The 20,539-nt window shown below is 44.2% G+C and overlaps 1 protein-coding gene across 2 annotated transcripts in view; it reads left to right on the top strand.

Annotated features, from left to right (window-relative positions):
• The window catches only part of LOC143741266 (GDP-L-fucose synthase-like), a 44,476-nt gene extending 24,222 nt beyond the window's left edge, over positions 1 to 20,254 (top strand). The window contains exons 1-10 of one of the 2 annotated variants that reach the window (XM_077233686.1): positions 2,732 to 2,773; positions 4,161 to 4,297; positions 5,996 to 6,110; positions 6,228 to 6,356; positions 13,288 to 13,361; positions 13,627 to 13,760; positions 16,360 to 16,491; positions 19,370 to 19,449; positions 19,677 to 19,776; positions 19,864 to 20,254. In XM_077233686.1, coding sequence (XP_077089801.1) covers positions 4,161 to 4,297; positions 5,996 to 6,110; positions 6,228 to 6,356; positions 13,288 to 13,361; positions 13,627 to 13,760; positions 16,360 to 16,491; positions 19,370 to 19,449; positions 19,677 to 19,776; positions 19,864 to 19,919 — 957 coding nt within the window. In that variant the 5' untranslated portion in view covers positions 2,732 to 2,773 and the 3' untranslated portion in view covers positions 19,920 to 20,254. Of the gene's footprint in view, positions 1 to 2,731; positions 2,774 to 4,160; positions 4,298 to 5,995; positions 6,111 to 6,227; positions 6,357 to 13,287; positions 13,362 to 13,626; positions 13,761 to 16,359; positions 16,492 to 19,369; positions 19,450 to 19,676; positions 19,777 to 19,863 lie in introns of those variants that run through there. The other variant, XM_077233687.1, reaches the window with a different exon arrangement.
• The last annotated feature ends 285 nt before the right edge of the window (positions 20,255 to 20,539 follow it).

Here is a 20,539-nt window from a genome sequence, read left to right as displayed (position 1 = left end):
TTCGCCCTGGCCACCCGCTGTATATGCTCCGCCCTGGTCACCCGCTCTACCTGCTACGCCCTAGCCACACGCTGTACCTGCTCTGCCCTGGCCACCCGCTGTACCTGCTCCAGCCTGGCCACCCACTCTACCTGCTCCGCCCTGGCCACCCGCTCTACCTGCTCCGCCCTGGCCACCCGCTGGACCTGATTCGCCCTGGCCACCTGTTGGAGCTGTTCCGCCCTGGCCACCCACTCTACCTGCTCCGCCCTGGCCACCCGCTGTACCTGCTCCGCCCTGGCCACCCACTCTACCTGCTCCGCCCTGGCCACCCGCTCTACCGGCTCCGCCCTGGCCACCCGCTGTGCCTGCTCCGCCCAGGCCACCCGCTCTACCTGCTCCGCTCTGCCACCCCCTCTACCTGCTCCGCCCTGGCTACCCGCTGTACCTGCTCCGCCCTGCCCGCCCGCTCCGCCCTGCCAACCTGCTCCGCCCTGCCCACCCGCTCTACCTGCTCCGCCCTGGCCACCCGCTCTTCCTGATTCGCCCTGGCCACCCGCTGTATATGCTCCGCCCTGCTCACCCGCTCTACCTGCTCCTCCCTGGCCACCCGCTATTCCTGATTCGCCCCGGACACCCGCTCTACCTGCTCCGCCCTGGCCACTCCCTCTTCCTGATTCGCCCTGGCCACCCGCTGTACCTGCTCCGCCCTGGCCACCCGCTCTACCTGATTCACCCTGGCCACCCACTGTACCTGCTCCGCCCTGGCCACCCGCTCTACCTGCTCCGCCCTGGCCACTTGCTCTTCCTGATTCGCCCTGGCCAGCTGCTGTACCTGCTCCGCCCTGGCCACCTGCTCTACCTGCTCCGCCCTGGCCACCCGCTGTATCTGCTCCGCCCTGGCCACCCGCTGTACCTGCTCCGCCCTGGCCACCCGCTGTACCTGCTTCGCCCTGGCCACCCGCTGTACCTGCTCCGCCCTGGCCACCCGCTGTACCTGCTCCGCCCTGCCCACCCGCTCCGCCCTGCCCACCCGCTCCGCCCTGGCCACCCGCTCTACCTGCTCCGCCCTGGCCACCCGCTCTTCCTGATTCGCCCTGGCCACCCGCTGTATATGTTCCGCCCTGGTCACCCGCTCTACCTGATTCGCCCTAGCCACCCGCTCTTCCTGATTCGCCCTGGCCACCCGCTCTTCCTGATTCGCCCTGGCCACCCGCTCTACCTGCTCCGCCCTGGCCACTTGCTCTTCCTGATTCGCCCTGGCCACCCGCTGTACCTGCTCCGCCCTGGTCACCCGCTCTACCTGATTCGCTCTGGCCACCCGCTGTACCTGCTCCGCCCTGGCAACTCGCTGTACCTGATTCGCCCTGGCCACCCGCTGTACCTGCTCCGCCCTGGTCACCCGCTCTACCTGATTCGCTCTGGCCACCCGCTGTACCTGCTCCGCCCTGGCAACTCGCTGTACCTGATTCGCCCTGGCCACCCGCTGTACCTGCTCCGCCCTGGTCACCTGCTCTACCTGATTCACCCTGGCCACCCGCTGTACCTGCTTCACCCTGGCCACCCGCTCTACCTGCTCCGCCCTGGCCACCCGCTCTACCTGCTCCGCCCCCTGGCCACCCGCTCTTCCTGATTCGCCCTGCCCACCCGCTCTGCCCACCCGCCCTGCCCTGCCCACCCGCCCTGCCCTGCCCTGCCCTGGCCACCCGCTCTACCTGCTCCGCCCCCTGGCCACCCGCTCTTCCTGATTCGCCCTGCCCACCCGCTCTGCCCACCCGCCCTGCCCTGCCCACCCGCCCTGCCCTGCCCTGCCCACCCTGCCCTGCCCTGCCCTGCCCACCCTGCCCTGCCCTGCCCATCCACTCTTTCTTGTTGATTAATAATAATAATAATAATAATAATGTGTTACATTTAAATAGCGTTTTTCTGGGTACTCAAAGCTTTTACTCAAAGTACTCCCCTTCTTTACATGTAAGGGGAATCTCCTCAACCACCACCAAATTAGTTTTCCCCAGGTGTTTCCTATTGGCCACATCCTCTTGTTATCTTTTTAACATTGTTTCTCTAGTGTGTGTATATAGCCCCTAGTGTTTCCCTTGTTACTTTGTCAGTCATTGTTAGATGTAGATGTTTGCTGTTCCTCGTGGTCCTTGTTTACCAGTATTAGTTTGTTCCAGCTTTATGTTCATTATTGTTTGTTCGTTTCATTAAACTCCAATGCACTTGGATCCTCATCTCTGCTTGCCTTCCTTGATTCCCCGGTTTCGTTACAAGAAGAAATTAGGACAAAAGTATTGTGATTTCCATATACTGTAGTTTAAAGTAAAATATACTTATGAATTATTCATTTTCATTTATTTTACAGTACATTTGTTTTACAATAGGCTGTTTGCGTATTACTGTCATAGGAATATTATATAAATCATTATTATATTATTGTAATAATTATTTGGCATCCTAAAACACCAGTGTCAACATAAGCTAATGTAGACTGAGACTCTATATCACAACTAAAAAGATGTTTGAAAAAGTCAATGCTTTTTCTTTGTTCAGTTTGCACACATTGAAACTCTTAATTTTGAGATTGATGCATTTAACCTTAAAAATGTACAACATTTTCTTATAGGACGGGGGTTCCTTTTAAGTCAGTCCATGGACAAACTACATTTGGGCTAAGCCCTGAATGTTTACAATGTCTGGCTCCACCCCTGGTGTGTGTAAGTACATAAACCAATAAGCTGGATACGTTTTTTACCATTTCCTCAAAACTCACAGAGGGACAGCCAGAGAGCAGGTAATTTATTAGTTATTAAAAGAAATAATACACAATCTAATACACGATTCATCAGATGTGATGGTTTGTTCGCTTAGCAGTTGATTAAGCTGTAGAAATTTTTTTTCAGCTTAAATGAAGTTTATAAAATTAATTGAGTGTTACACATTGTATTATGATTTTATGTATTGACTTGCATTGTTGAAAATTATTATAAGGCATTTAAGATGTGTATTTTTTGTCTGTATATTATTGTGTTTTGGGGTCATATCGATACCTCAACATTAATGGGTTAAATTTACTAGGAGTGTGTCACGTGTATGTTCTAGTTTCACAGTGTGTGTTCATTGATTAATCCCATATAGCTCCTTTTGCCCTGTGTTTGGTTCAGTTCGGTTTCCGTTATGGTTGTGTGTATGTGGGTGTTCGGTTCAGGATCCTGAGATTTGTTTAACAAAGCCTGAAAACTAGTGCGATTGGATCCTGTTTCAACTTATTTTACAACCGCCTGTGCCAGAGCGTCAGTGGATAAACTTGCTTTACCTGTTTCAGTGGCCTAGTAGTTCATTGTGAGCTCAAGAGAGAAAAAAAGAGATACTTTTACTAAGATAATATAAACGCTTACAAAAATAATGTTGTGCTTTTTATGGGATGGATTAGGAAATGTAATGTATCAGATGAGTCCCATGGAAGGGTTAAAGGGCTAAAGGCAAAAAAATTTGCTTTTTACTGTTCCCATAGTGTATGATTTTGCTTTTACCCCCAAAAAAGAATAAAGTCAAATGTGCCTTTTACCCTGGTGCGCCTTTTGCTCCATTGTACGGTACCCTACTCTACTTAATGATCACCTTGATATATGGTTTCTTGACGTGGGAATACAATTATAAAGAAGATCAACGTATACTGCACATTTGTGGTCTGTTCTTCCGATTTAATTTACGATATATGTCATTAATAATTAACAAATGCACAAGGAATCTCCCTTTTTTTCTCCCCAAATCCTTACGTCTCTTTCCAGGTCTGTTTTCACAGGTACATACAATTTATTATCTGTCAAAATGACTGAAATCACTTTGAAATATTATCACGCAGTAAATATATATTTTTTTTTTATTGTTTTATTGAAAAACATTTAAACTAATGTTTTGAAACCCTTTTTTTCCTATTTATGTGAACATTAGGTGAACATTCCATTTAAAAGTGTTAGACAAATCTCCAACATCCAGACCTTCCATCCACAAAAGATAATGTTTTTGTGCTGACGTTTTGAGAACATTTTTAAAGACCAGATAACTGAACAATTTTCTGAACATTTTTCTTCAAATACTGATTATTTACAGTAGTTTCTGTTTTTACACATTTATTAACCCCTGAAGTGTTCTTCAAACCTCATCTCTCTCTCTTTCAGATGGACGGGCCGATGCGTGTGTTGGTGACGGGTGGCAGTGGGCTGGTGGGACGAGCGATAGAGCGAGTGGTGAAAGAGGGTGAAGGGAGAGAAGGAGAAGAGTGGATATTCCTCTCATCTAAAGATGCCAATCTCATGTAAGAGATCCTGAACAAACACTCATAAGACGTCACACCAGTTAAACAACACAATCATATAATTAGATACATTATTACATACTTTCTCAGTTGGGGGGCCAGATCTCCTCTATGATTCAGGCAGCATTACAGGTCAAAAATCAGATTGTGGACCGGAAGCATTCAAATATTTAATCCAGTTCCTTTTGCTTGAAGATCAGATTCATCAAGCCAGTATGGAGACAAAGTTGATTAGGTCTGTGCAGAGAACTTGTTTGGTTCTTGTGGTCTTTGTTGAGGATCTGTGCCGATGGCTGTCGTGTCGACGAGATCTTCAAAGGGGAGAGTCTAGTTGACACTGTCTCTGCTGACATTCAGGACCCCGTTGTGGTCGTGTCTAGGAACACGGTCCAGCATCTGATCTGGATATGGATGACTAAGGTAACCTCAGGATAAACAGGGAGACTAATATTAGCGTAGATGCCATTCTTCTTACAATGTAACAAGTACATCGGGTGTTGTAGTAAGTGTTCCAAGTTCCGGTTGACCTGATGAGGTCTTCACATGGGAGAGTCTAGTTGACACAATCTCGGCTGACATTCAGGTCTGTGTTGTGTTCGTGTCGTTGTGTGTCTAGGCACAGGTCCTAAGACTAATATTAGTGTAAATGCCATTCTTCTTCTGATGTAACGAGTACATCAGTTGTTATAGGAAGTGTTCCCAGTTCCAGCTGACCTAATTTATGCAACCTAACAATCATTTAACTGATTTGAGTAATAGAAATTGATAATGTGTAATGTTATGTTTAAGCCAGGTTAAAGAGATGTGTTTAGTCTAGATTTAAATTGACAGAGTGTGTCTGCTTCCCGGACAATGTTAGGAAGACTGTTCCAGGGTTTTGGTGCTTAATAGGAAAAGGATCTACCGCCAGCAGTCGATTTAGATATTCTAGGTATTATCAACTGGACAGAATTTTGAGATCACAATAGACGTGAAGGCCTATAATGCGTTAAGAACTCGCTCAAGTACTGGGGAGCTATACCATTTAGTGCTTTGTAAGTAATAAGCAAGATTTTAAAATGTGTATGATGTTTAATAGGGAGCCAATGCAGTGTTGACAGAACCGGGCTAATATGGTCATACTTCTTGGTTCTGGTAAGAACTCTAGATACTGCGTTTTGGACCAGCTGGAGTTTGTTTATTAAGCGTGCAGGGCAACCACCCAGTAAGCTCATGAACTAACTTTTCTGCAATTGTCTTTGAGAGCTTATGTCATAATTTAGATATATTTCTAAAATGGAAAAATGCTGTTTTACAGATGCTAGAAATGTGACTTTCAAATGAAAGTTTGGTATCAGAGCACACCCAGAACTCTTTAACACCCATGCTTTACGTTCTCATTTGTCTATTACATTCTTAATTACTCTTTACATATAAAAACTTTTAGCAGTCTTGCACTGAGTGGATAGCTATATTAACAATCTAGCATAATCTTTATCGATACATAATTCAAAGCGTCATATCACACATCCCAACACATAAAACTTGAGTTAGCCACGCCCATGGTTATTTATATATTGTGGTATTCACGAAATAGAAAAATTGCCATACTGCCTATGTATAAATTAATTTGTTTCTCTGGATTCTAGAAAGCTTTTATTTGATTGCTTATTGTCTATTTGTATTGTATGATAACTGTATTTACATGTGCTGTTTCAGGAGCGCTGAAGAGACGAGATCAGTTTTCCAGAAACATCGTCCGACACACGTCATTCATTTGGCCGCCATGGTGGGCGGGCTCTACAAAAATATGAGACAGAACCTGGACTTCTGGGTAATTTTTAACAACTATTATTATTAAATATCGTTGTAAATATGTAATAAAATTTGAAAAAATATCACTGTTGAATAACTGAACTGTACATTGACTGTTTTTGTTCGTTGTTTTCAGAGGAATAATGTATTTGTCAATGACAACGTGCTGCAGACGGCTCATGAGTTCGGGGTGGTGAAGGTCGTTTCTTGCCTGTCCACGTGTATATTCCCAGACAAAACCACCTACCCGATAGATGAAACCATGGTAAACTCTCTCACACACACACACACACACACACACACACACACACACACACACACACACACACACACACACACACACACACACTCTCTCTTTGAATAAACGTTACAAAAGCGGTCACTGCGATGGTCCCCTTTAAAGGGGACCTATTAAGCAAAATTCACTTTGTCACGGTTGGTAAATCCTATGTCTGCTCCTTGTCTCGTGGTTCTGTTATTGTATGTGTGTGTGCTGATTAGAGGGGCGTCCCGCTCATCAGCGCTCGTCAGCAATCACCCATCACCAGCTGCAGTCTATCATTCATGTGTATATATTGTCATCAACTTCTCATCTCCTTTGTCAGATCGTTGTTTGTGGTTCACGGTGTGTGTGTTCCCAGTCTCGTTCAGTCGTGTGCTTCTCTTGTTCCGGTTCTTGTTCGTTGGATGTTGGATTACTGTTCGTCGTTGGATTTTCACCACCACCACCACTGCACCCTGCACTGTCATCTGACCATCGGAGTCCCTGCGCTACTAACCTGTTTGCCTGGACTTTGGACTGCCTTTCTATTTCACCATTTAAATAAAGAGTTAACTGCAATTGCTTCTGTTTGATCAATCATGACAGAACGATCTGACCAAAGCATGGAAGCAGCGGGAAACTCCTCGAGCTCACTGGATGATTTTGTGAGTAGCAGTATTCAACGAATGGACACTCAAGAAAATAATCTCCACGATACTGCTCGCGCTGTCCAGGCGTTAGTGGCGCAGGTGTCCGGGCTCACCCAACAGCTTCAACATCTTCGTGTTCCCACCGCGCCACCCCCGCCGCTGATTCCCCCATCACCACCAGTGGACCCATCCCAGTCAGAGCCTCGTCTTCCGGTCCCTGAGCCTTACTCAGGTGAAGCAAAATTCTGTCGAGCATTTTTAACCAGATGTGCTATGCATTTCTCCCTGCAACCCAGGACGTTTCACGAGGAACAGACCAAGGTGGCATTCGTGCTGACGCTTCTGACTGGGAAAGCGGCGCTATGGGGAACAGCGGTGTGGGAGAACCAAGACGAATGCTGTTCCTCGTTCTGGAGGCTCTCCGAAGAGATGCGGCGAGTCTTTGACCGGGCCGCGTCAGGAAGAGAGGCTGCCAGGGTATTGGTGGAACTTCGCCAAGGAGAGAGGTCCGTATCTGACTTTTCCATTGAATTCCGAACCCTGGCAGCCGAGAGCCGATGGAACGAGGAGGCGCAGTGGGACATGTTCCTGCATGGGCTGGCTGACCGCGTCCAGAAGGAAATCTACGCCCTGGACCTGCCCACCGGACTTAACGATCTCATCGCGCTGGCTCTGAGAGTGGATGCACGGCTGTCTCGAGTCAGCAAACGTTTTCACCCTGATCGTTTTCCTGGAGGGATCGAGGGGCAGCGTCCAGGAGGCGAGGGCGCGGTCAGCCCCATCCACGATCACGAGCCCATGCAGGTGGCTCGAGCCCGGCTTTCCCGGGAGGAGAAGGAGAGGCGGAGATCCCTGGGCCTTTGTCTATACTGTGGTGGAGCGGGACATTTCGCTTTCAATTGTCCGTTAAAAGGGCCCAGCCCGGCAGTAAATATGAGGCTACTGTCGGGTGGGTTCTCTGCCGAGAAGACCTCATCGACATCTACCTTCCTCCCGGTAAGGCTCCGATGGTCAACTCACCTCCACGATTGTCGGGCACTACTGGACTCAGGGGCAGAGGGTAATTTCATGGACCATTCATTTGCACTAAGATTTCAAATTCCCCTCAAACCCCTTTCACACCCGATCGACGTTCACGCCCTCAATGGACAAAGACTCCCCACGATTTCACTGATCACTGAAGACATCACACTCATCACATCCGGCAATCATTCGGAGACTATTTCCTTTTACATTCTGGACACTCCACTAGCACCCATCGTTCTTGGTCACCCATGGCTCACCTGTCACAACCCCAAAATAGACTGGCAAATCAAATCGGTGGCATCATGGAGCAGTTTTTGTCATAAGTCTTGTCTTGTGTCTGCCTGTCCGTCTGTTCCTGTTCATGTGTTACAGGAGGAGACAGTGGATTTATCAAACGTGCCCACGGAGTATCGGGATCTGAAGGAGGTGTTAAGTAAGTCTCGGGCTGATTCTCTTCCTCCTCATTGTCCCTATGACTGTGCTATAGACTTACTGCCAGGTACGTCTCCGCCTAAGGGCAAGTTATATTCACTATCTGTCCCAGAGAGAAAGGTCATGGAGAAATACATTTCTGATTCTCTAGCAACGGGATTCATCCGCCCTTCCTCTTCTCCAGCGGGGGCGGGGTTCTTTTTTGTGGGGAAGAAAGATGGATCGTTGCGACCTTGTATTGATTACCGGGGGTTGAACAACTTCACGGTAAAGAATACTTATCCTTTGCCGTTGATGTCTTCAGCTTTCGAGAGGTTGCAAGGAGCATCTATCTTCACAAAACTGGACTTAAGGAATGCTTATCATTTGGTCCGCATCAGGGAGGGGGATGAATGGAAGACCGCTTTTAACACCCCTAGGGGGCACTTTGAATATTTGGTTATGCCGTTCGGCCTTTCCAACTCCCCAGCGGTCTTCCAAGCACTTGTCAATGACGTGTTGCGAGACATGATCGATCAGTTCATATATGTCTACCTGGATGATATATTGATTTTTTCTTCGTCTCTCCAGGAACACGTGCAACACGTTCGACAAGTGCTTCAGAGGTTGCTAGAGAATGGGCTTTTTGTCAAGGCGGAGAAATGCGTTTTTCATGCACAGTCTGTTCCTTTTCTAGGTCACATCATCTCGGTTGAGGGAATGCGCATGGATCCTGACAAGGTTAAGGCTGTGGTGAATTGGCCAAGTCCAGATTCCCGTAAGGCCCTACTGAGGTTTCTGGGGTTCGCCAATTTTTACCGCCGTTTTATTCGCAATTTCAGCCGACTAGCCGCGCCTCTGACTGCCTTGACCTCCCCCAGAACGACGTTCAGGTGGTCAGACGCAGCAGAAGCTGCGTTTGCCAAACTGAAGGGTTGCTTCGTTTCAGCCCCCATCCTGATAACCCCTGATCCATCACGTCAGTTCATGGTGGAGGTCGACGCGTCAGAGGTGGGGGTAGGTGCAGTGTTATCCCAGCGCTCTCCTTCAGACGACAAGATGCACCCTTGCGCATTTTTTTCGCATCGTTTATCCCCTGCCGAAAGCAATTATGACATTGGCAACAGAGAGTTGTTGGCGGTCAAGTTAGCTTTGGAGGAGTGGCGCCACTGGTTAGAAGGGTCAGGGGTACCTTTTATCGTCTGGACCGACCACAAGAATCTGGAATACATTCGTACTGCTAAAAGACTTAATTCCAGGCAGGCTCGGTGGGCTCTTTTTTTCGGACGTTTTGACTTTACTCTCTCGTACCGCCCGGGTTCCAAAAACATCAAACCCGATTCTTTATCACGCATTTTTGACCGTTCCGATCGCCCGTCTACTCCCGAGTGCATTTTACCAGAGTATCTATTCATCTCTACACTCACATGGGAGGTCGAATCGAAGGTCAAGAAGGCCTTAGAAGGGGTAACGCCTCCGACTCGTTGCCCACCGAACCATTTGTTTGTGCCGGAGAGTTTACGGTCCAGCGTCATTCAGTGGGGTCATTGTTCCAATGTGGCTTGTCATCCAGGAGTCAATCGTACTATGTTTTTGGTTAAGCAAAGATTCTGGTGGCCTCTCATGGCTCGTGACGTTCGCAGTTTTGTATTGGCTTGCTCAGTTAGTGCCACGGGTAGAACTTCCAATCAACCTCCAGATGGGTTACTCCAACCGCTGCCGGTGCCTTCGAGACCCTGGTCCCATATCGCGCTAGATTTTATCACCGCCCTCCCACCCTCCCAGGGTCACATGGTAGTTTTGACCGTGGTGGACCGGTTCTCGAAGGCAGCCCATTTCATTCCCTTGCCCAAATTACCTTCAGCCAAGGAGACAGCGTTGGTTGTCGTTGACCACGTCTTTCGGCTTCATGGCCTCCCGACAGACGTGGTTTCTGACAGAGGACCCCAATTTGTGTCCAAATTTTGGCGAGAGTTTTGTAAACTTCTGGGGGCGACTGTCAGTCTGTCCTCTGGGTTCCATCCCCAGAGCAATGGTCAAACTGAGCGAGCCAACCAAGATTTGGAGAGAACGTTGCGATGTTTAGTGTCCAAGAATCCTTCCTCCTGGAGTCAGCAATTGTCTAAGGTTACGGTCCGGAGGAGAGAAGTTGGGTACCGGCTAGAGACATCCTGGATCACTCCCTTATCGATGATTACAATCGGCAGGTAAGGGAGTCTGGGAACGCCAGGAGGCGTTCCTAGGGAAGGGGGTACTGTCAGGGTTGGTAAATCCTATGTCTGCTCCTTGTCTCGTGGTTCTGTTATTGTATGTGTGTGTACTGATTAGAGGGGCGTGCCGCTCATCAGCGCTCGTCAGCAATCACCCATCACCAGCTGCAGTCTATCATTTATGTGTATATATTGTCATCAACTTCTCATCTCCTTTGTCAGATCGTTGTTTGTGGTTCCCAGTGTGTGTGTTCCCAGTCTCGTTCAGTCGTGTGCTTCTCTTGTTCCGGTTCTTGTTCGTTGGATGTTGGATTACTGTTCGTCGTTGGATTTTCACCACCACTACCACTGCACCCTGCACTGTCATCTGACCATCGGAGTCCCTGCGCTACTAACCTGTTTGCCTGGACTTTGGACTGCCTTTCTATTTCACCATTTAAATAAAGAGTTAACTGCAATTGCTTCCGTTTGATCAATCATGACACAACCACCCTATAATGGTAAAAATCCACCAACTCCTTTAATGCCCATAAATCGTAAGCAGTGTCTCAAAACAAGCCGTTTGCAGATTCTACCTTTTGTGACATCACAAAATGTCTAGGCCCCGCCCACGACTGCTGACAGACTCTGCCCTATTAGCATAGACCCGCGCACAGTGAGGTGTACACAATCCGACATTTTCTTTCGCAGGTTTAGCTAAAAAGTTGTGTGGGATGTTGGTTGCCAGACAGACTCACCAGAGCTTCATAGTGTTGTTACACAACTAACAACTATCTCAAAGTTGTTGCTACTCCCAGAGTCTCTCCTACGTCAGTGTCCAACTCAGGTTCATACATAAAGGGCTGACCACATGTATTTACGTTGTCAGTCATATTGTTTTCCTGATTTGTTATTGCCGTAGGATCGGCACAAGCTGTTAAGGCCACTCCCTCTTCTGGAAAGGGGGCGGAGAGCAGCAGGTAATTTGCATTTTAAGAGACACACAAAAACGACATGTTTTTGCTCTCACCCAAATAGGGACAATTTGGACAAGCTATAATAATCTATTATCAGTATTTTGAGCTGAAATTTACAGACACCAGAGACTTATATTACATCTTGTGAAAAGGGCCATAATATGTCCCTTTAAAAAGGTTCTAATATGTACGATTTAGGTACTAATATGTAATTGTTTTGTACATATATGTACCTTTGAAGTACTAAAATGCACTCTTTAGGTACAAAGGTATACCTTTTGAAAGGGTACCAAGACAGCTTTTGCACCTCTTTTTTCAGAGAGTGCAACTTTAATTGGCAGATGTTTGGATGGTTTATATTTAGCATTTCTATTTAGGGCTTATAACATCTAGAATTCATTGTCATATGAAAACATACTGTAACTCAGACTTCCTCTGCAGAATCATTAGAATTCAGTGGGTCACGTTCAGTAGCGGCTCCTGACCGTAAATTTAGGTAGGGCATTCTGGGTCTTTACGGCAGTTTATGATAAATATTTTGTAAGCTTTATAAGACACACCTTTGGCAGAAGTCTAACGTCTTTGTGTTATTCAGCCTGCGGGTGGCGCTCTAATGTGGATTGACAGGTCTTAAGTGCACATGACACACTCATATATAGAATGCTATCTTAGTATTGCTTTAAGTGCCCATATTATGCTATTCTAAAGGCTCCTAGTTTTGTTTTGAAGGTCTCCTACAACAGGTTTACATGCATCAAAAGTCAAAAAACAGTTTCATTTTCTCATAACATTTTTCAATGTTTCTCAAATGACTCGCTGGAAGGAATCAGTCTCTCTAAATCCATCCTTTCCTAAAGCTTTACCATAACTGAACGTAAGTTCTGTCCGGAGGCTTCCTTAAGCTCAGCGATTGAGCTGTAAAGACAGTAACGATGACGTGGATCTTACCATATCAATCCGAGCATGAGTCCGATGATGAAACATTACACAAATTCATTACATGAAATCTATAAAGGTGGAGCTGGAGAAGGTGTACGGTTTCTGAAAAAGCACTGCGCTGCTAAAGCAAATACTAACCAAGTATTTGAAGTTTGAACAGTGAGTTCATTGGCTACTGATACAGCAGGAACCAATCAACTGTGCCATATAGATAATGATGTGATTGCAAGAGTTTGAGTTAAGGACATATTAGCCTGCGCCATCTAGAGTTTCATCACAGAACTTTGTATTTCTATTCTCAGAACAAATATAAAACAAACACAACAGAACTATATAAAGAATACAATAGCATGTTGAAACTTTCATTAATTTGATTAGAAGAACAGATATGCCAACTAGTTACTGATCTGATGCACAATATTCACATAGCTTAAGCGGATTGATATAGTCTTGGTCTGCAGCGAGGTTTACGTGAAAATAAGAAGAACATTTCAGACTGCCCCAAATTCCCCAATGGCTCTCAAATAGAGTGCGGTGCAGTTCCATTTTTCACCACAGATTTACATTGGGAAACTGTGGGGCGCTGTAGAGCTAGGGAGGGCTCCAAGTTTATTTTTTACAAGATCGTTCACTCAAATTGTTTTATGATTTGAGGGAGATGATGATTAGACACTTTTTGTTTGGTATTGTCCTATATTTTTTGTCATCTATACAGACGTGTTTCTCTCTCACTCTGTTTCAGATCCACAACGGCCCGCCACATGAGTCTAATTTCGGTTATGCCTACGCCAAACGCATGATTGATGTCCACAACAGGTCAGTGTCAAAGTTCATTGGTCATGAGATTTTCTTGGGTGTATCACATGAAAGCATGTCTGTCACATTTTGCAAAAAAGTTTTTTCGATGTATATAATGAATCATTATTTTTATGACAGTGATGAGAGTTTGTGATGAATGTGTGTGATTGTCATGAAAATAATGTCAAAATAAATGTATCATTATTTGATTTGGGGTCGAAATGGTCTTTCATAGCTTCCCTAAATGAAAAAAAAAACAAATCATTGTGTGTTTGTCCATTAGGTCTTGTTTTGAGAAGTACGGTCGCAGATACACAGCCGTCATCCCCACCAATGTTTTTGGACCACATGACAATTTCAACATTGAGGACGGTCACGTGCTTCCAGGGTTGATCCACAAGACGTACCTGGCAAAGAGTGAGATGCATTAATTTTTTTGGAAGGATCCACACCATAGAAAAATGAATCCAAAATATGTCAGAAATGTAGGTTGACATTGTACACTGTTACATCATTTGAAGCCTGAGTCTGAGCTGTAGTGATCCTGAGATGGATTCGCGGGATCGGTCCCACCTGACACTCCCACTCCCGCAACCGCGAACACAGCTGCCAATCATGACGTTACACCCGTTTTTATAGCATTAAATAACTAACTAAAACCAAACTTATTGGAAAAACAAACACTTGAGCATATGCCAGCGTGATGAGAAGAAATCATCTTTAAAGGGGTGGTAAAACACGATTTTACTTTTCTAACTAGAGTGTATAATGTTGCTGTTTGAGCATAAACAACATCTGCTTTTGGGAGATATTCAACAGGGAGATATTTGCTTTTAAAAAATTCAATTTCTAAGGACTACAGCAAACGGCCGGTTTTGGACTACACGACATTCCATGGGATATGCTGACGTCAGCATATCCCATTATTTACATAAACCCCTCCTCCGAGAATACTTAAGCAGGGCGAGGCCATTTTATATTGCTGTTTTGGAGATGAGTTGTCGCAATGCTGTCGAAACGCTGCTGTTATTTTCATCCGGATTGCAGGTCCGCTTTGTTCAGCCTTCCTAGGGACGAGGGAGTTAGGGATCAATGGTTAAAATTTATTTTTAACTCGGTCCCTCATAATTATGACCCAAATCTCGCTCTCTGTGCTGAACATGTTACGGAGGAAAGCTTCCACAATCGTGGCAGGTTCAAAGCAGGATCCGCACAACGGCTTGTCCTGAAAGATGGAGCAGTTCCAACTTTAAAAACAGAAGCTTTTGTTTACAGGCCACAACCTGTAAGTATGATTTATTTTTCGTCGATGTGTTTTCCTGTAATAGTTCCTATTGTTAATTGTACGTTGTAGCAAGGAAGTAAACAAATGACAACGCTGTTTGGCTCTGCTGGTTTGTTAAATGCTCATTCATACTTAACGTTATCCGACAAACACCTAACGTTACAAACTTTTTTTTAATCTCAACAGCGAACTTGGAATTAGTCTAAATTATTCTTGGATTAGAGCTTTTATGTTTATCTACATGCTTGTTTATCAACAGGCATGCTAAACATGGTTCTGTCTTTGATTTGGCAGCCGATGTTTAGTGTTCGTTTTGGGTTAATAGTTCTGTCAACAGATATTTGTCTACAATCGTTCTAAAAATACAAAAGTAACCGTGGCATACAGTCAGTAACGATCACTATAGATCCGCAGTCTTTACTCAAAAAATCCCTTTGAGGACAGTAGTATAATTTGTTACAACGATTATATGAAATTCTTGTTTATGAATCTTATTTTTTGTAATTCTGTAATAATTAGTACAATTAAATAACAGCGTATCTAAAAAGTAATGAGAGAACAACAAAAAACAAACCTTTGTGAAACGTCGTTTAACAGCCGTTCTTGAACCGGTTCTGCTGGATCATCTTCACTAACATTTCCCCGGGTCCGATTGGTTTTATTGACGCCATTGTTTATAATACACCAAAGCACAAAGTACCGGTAAAGGTACGGGGCGTGACGTTTCCGGAAAACGTGCACTAGTCGGTTAGCGAATCACAACACACTGGGCCAGCTAACCAATCTGAGCCCATTGCGTATTTTTGAGGGACTGGCTTCATAGAACCATGAAACCATCAGACCGTTTTTACAAGGAGGGACAGAGCAGTGTAGAATAAAGGTAAAATATATGAAAAATACTGCAATTTTTAAAAAACGAAGCATGAACACGTTACAGTGCACCCCACAAACACCATCAAGCCATCGAAAAAATGCGTTTTACCACCCCTTTAAAGGCACACTATGCAGGAATTCCATTTTTGTCAAACAGCGCCCCCTAGAGTCGCTGTAGAGTACTTGTAATTAACGTTACTGTCGTAAATACCACTCACGCAGAGCGTCTCTGCACTCACGGTCTCTGCACTTTATAATAATAAAGTAGCCTACCGCGTTTGATGGCCTATAACGTTTTTACATGATTGCAGCTAAATTAAAAGTAAATAGCCTAGGCCTACTGTATAATTTCATTTGTGCTTTTTGTGTGTAATGTAAACATTACAAAATGCCAGATGACATCAATAAAGTTACATGTACGTCGCATTATTTCGTAACAATGTCCGTTATGATGTCGTTAGACACGATTATTGCAATTTATCATAATAGTTAGCAAATTGCACTCATTTACACAATTTACAACGTGTAGGCTTATTTATGTCCTGATAATTATGTGAGATATTGACAACTGTTCTCATGATAATCGCAGGAATCAACTTTAACAGTGAAAGCCTGAGCGAGTGGGACTCTTGTCCGGTTCCTCACACTGTCAGATTCTCTTTTCCTTTTTCTAGACTCTTCCGACCGCGCTTTCTTCGTTTTTTTCGCAATTCTAATAACGCAGGTCCGATGTTTACTCGTGTCTGACTCCTTGCTCGGTCAGTCTGCCGTCAGTCGGTCAGACACCCTTGATCTAGAGCCTCATTCAAGCAGAGTTGTGTTCACATGTTAAACGTGTTTCATGTGTGTGTTTTGTAGAGGAAGGTAAACCTCTGCAGGTCTGGGGTTCAGGTCGTCCTCTACGGCAGTTCATCTACTCTCTGGATCTGGCTCGTCTGTTTCTGTGGGTTTTGAGGGATTATGACGAGGTGGAGCCCATCATTCTGTCAGGTACTCGACCCGTATCAAATTTAGTGAGTTAGTTCACTCAAGAATGAATATTCTTCCATTATTTACTCACCCTCATGTCATTCCAAACCCGTAAGACTTCCGTTCATCTTCGGAACATAAATGAAGATATTTTTGATGAAATCGGAGAGATTTCTGTCTCTCCATTGACAGCTACGCAACTACCATTTTGACGCTGCAAATGGTTCATAGAGAGACCGTTAAACTAATCCGTATGAATTGAGCGGTTGACTCCAAATTTTCTGAAGAGACACGATCGCTTTATATGATGAACAGACTGAATTTAGGCTTTTATTCACATATAAACATCCATCAACTCACTCATCAGTTGTGGTAAACGGAAGGTCAAGCATGTTCGTTTTCGCTTTACGTGCGAGAAACAATGAGGTTCATTCTCGTGTTACGCAGTACGTTTGAGATTCAGCAAGAACCAATGAGGTTCATTCTTTTGTTACGCATCACGTTTGAGCTTCAGCAAGAACCAATGAGGTTCATTCTCGTGTTACGCAGTACGTTTGAACTTCAGCAAGAACCAATGAGATTCATTCTCGTGTTATGCAGTATGTTTGAACTTCAGCAAGAACCAATGAGATTCATTCTCGTGTTACGCAGCACGTTTGAACTTCAGCAAGAACCAATGAGATTCATTCTCGTGTTAAGCAGCACGTTTGAGCTTCAGCAAGAACCAATGAGGTTCATTCTCGTGTTACGCATCACGTTTGAGCTTCAGCAAGAACCAATGAGGTTCATTCTCGTGTTACACATCACGTTTGAGCTTCAGCAAGAACCAATGAGATTCATTCTCGTGTTACGCAGTACGTTTGAACTTCAGCAAGAACCAATGAGGTTCATTCTCGTGTTACACATCACGTTTGAGCTTCAGCAAGAACCAATGAGATTCATTCACGTGTTACGCAGCACGTTTGAGCTTCAGCAAGAACCAATGAGGTTCATTCTCGTGTTACGCATCACGTTTGAGCTTCAGCAAGAACCAATGAGGTTCATTCTCGTGTTACACATCACGTTTGAGCTTCAGCAAGAACCAATGAGATTCATTCTCGTTTTACGCAGTACGTTTGAGCTTCAGCAAGAACCAATGAGGTTCATTCTCGTGTTACGCAGCATGTTTGAACTTCAGCAAGAACCAATGAGATTCATTCTCGTGTTAAGCAGCACGTTTGAGCTTCAGCAAGAACCAATGAGGTTCATTCTCGTGTTACGCATCACGTTTGAGCTTCAGCAAGAAGCAATGAGGTTCATTCTCGTGTTACACGTCACGTTTGAGCTTCAGCAAGAACCAATGAGATTCATTCTCGTGTTAAGCAGCACGTTTGAGCTTCAGCAAGAACCAATGAGGTACATTCTCGTGTTACGCATCACGTTTGAGCTTCAGCAAGAACCAATGAGGTTCATTCTCGTGTTACACATCACGTTTGAACTTCAGCAAGAACCAATGAGGTTCATTCTCGTGTTACGCAGTACTTTGAACTTCAGCAAGAACCAATGAGGTTCATTCTCGTGTTACACATCACGTTTGAACTTCAGCAAGAACCAATGAGATTCATTCTCGTGTTACGCAGAATGTTTGAACTTCAGCAAGAACCAATGAGGTTCATTCTCGTGCTACGCAGTACGTTTCAGCTTCAGCAAGAACCAATGAGATTCATTCTCGTGTTACGCAGTACGTTTGAACTGCAGCAAGAGCCAATGAGATTCATTCTTGTGTTAAGCAGCACGTTTGAGCTTCAGCAAGAACCAATGAGGTTCATTCTCGTGTTACGCATCACGTTTGAGCTTCAGAAAGAACCAATGAGGTTCATTCTCGTGTTGCATATCACGTTTGAGCTTCAGCAAGAACCAATGAGGTTCATTCTCGTGTTACGCAGTACGTTTGAACTTCAGCAAGAACCAATGAGGTTCATTCTCGTGTTACGCAGTACGTTTAAACTTCCGCAAGAAACAATGAGATTCATTCTCGTGCTACGCAGAATGTTTGAACTTCAGCAAGAACCAATGAGATTCATTCTCGTGCTACGCAGTACGTTTCAGCTTCAGCAAGAACCAATGAGATTCATTCTCGTGTTACGCAGTACGTTTGAACTTCAGCAAGAACCAATGAGATTCATTCTCGTGTTACGCAGAATGTTTGAACTTCAGCAAGAACCAATGAGATTAATCCTCGTGTTACGCAGTACGTTTGAGTTTCAGCAAGAACCAATGAGATTAATTCTTGTGTTACGCAGAACATTTGGAGGTTGAATTTGATGATTAATGTTTATATGTGAATAAAAGCCTAAATTCAATCTGTTCATCATATAATGCGATCATGTTTTTTCAGAAAATTTGGACTAAACCACTCAATTCATACGGATTAGTTTTACAATCTCTTTAACTTTTTGAAGCGTCAAAGTGGTAGTTGCGTTGCTGTCAAAGGAGGGACAAATCTCTCAGATTTCATCATAAAGATCCTCATTTATGTTCCGAAGATGAACGAAAGTCTTACGGGTTTTGGAACAACATGAGGGTGAGTAATTAATCGAAGAATATTCATTTTTGGGTGAACTAAGATTATTAAGATTTATTAAGATTTAATATATTAAGATTTAAAAAATGTCTTTAACAAGATCTAAAATAGTACAACAAAACTATTAATTATAATTTTTAGATATCTTCATTTTGGAGATGGAAAACAGTAATCGTTATACGGCATAATGTGATTATTAAACTTCAAAAAGGCAAATAAATGTGAACTGATTAAACATGAAAGGAAAATTAACACAGAATGTCACATTAAGGAAAGAAATCTGAATCTAAATTAATCTGAGATATCCTATTTGTTTATCCTTGTCTGTTTCTTTAGTTGGAGAGGAGGATGAGTTGTCCATAAAGGACGCTGCAAGTGCTGTGGTTGAAGCAATGAGTTTCAAAGGTGACGTGATTGTATCCTTTCACACACAATTACTCTTCTCAATGCTCATGGAGAAAATAATTTACAGAACGATAATCTTTGTTCTGTGGAACACAAAATAAGGTAGTTTGCAGACTTTACAGATTTTTCTTGAACTGTTGAGCTTCAAAAAGCATCATAAAAGTACTCTTTGAATGACAGAGTTTTCCTTTTGGTGTGAACTACCTTTTATCCACAAACCTTAACTAACTGCTCTCAGTATGACACTAGTAAAGCAGACGGTCAATTCAAGAAAACCGCCAGTAACGCCAAACTACGCAAATACCGGCCAGACTTCAAGTTCACACCGTTCAACGCAGGTGATCAATCTTCACTTCAGCATTTACTAAATGTTCTTCTATAGTAGTCAAAAGAACAGTCATTAAAAGTGCTTTTATTTTTTCCAGCCATCAAGGAGACGTGTCATTGGTTTGTGGCCAATTATGACATCGCCCGTAAATGACATCGCCCTTCACATCTCATTGGCTGTGGGGAGTTCGAACTTTTCAGTGCTGGAAAGAGGAAACCAATGATTGATCGAAACATATCAGCATCCCTTAATAATCTTAAACAAAGACAAATAATGCATTTAAAATGCATGAAATCAAAAGGGCTTTTAGTATGAATATGTTAGCCTTACTGTTGTCTATAACAGGCCACGGACACCACTGTATAAACTCAGGTCACCCCTAGTATGATTTTGCAGTGGGTACTATTGATTTGAATACATAATGTAAATTCACAATAGTTCATGAAGTGAAATAAAATAAAATGCAACACCCGCTGCAGCAACCAAAAGTATTGTAGATTGATTGGCGCCACCAGAGTCGCTGTTTCACTGCCCCTCCCCCTCTACAATCCCGTTGTTGAGTAATCAGTCAGTGCAAGCAGGACTGTCTGATTTGATCACAGGAGAGCATCTACACTTTTTGGAGAGACGACAAACGGCGACGGGTATGTATGCCATACAGTAGCAGAAGACATGAATGTATGCTCTAAGATAACTTTTCCACAGTAAAGTTTTTACAGTGTTGAATTAACATTAGCTAAAATTAACGCTAGCGCTGATAAGCTGCAAAGTTA

Source organism: Siphateles boraxobius, unplaced genomic scaffold (assembly GCF_051911475.1).
Source record: "Siphateles boraxobius isolate OS27281-9 unplaced genomic scaffold, OSU_SipBor_1 183, whole genome shotgun sequence".
NCBI lineage: Eukaryota > Metazoa > Chordata > Actinopteri > Cypriniformes > Leuciscidae > Siphateles > Siphateles boraxobius.
This window is presented reverse-complemented; position numbering and strand designations above follow the sequence as displayed.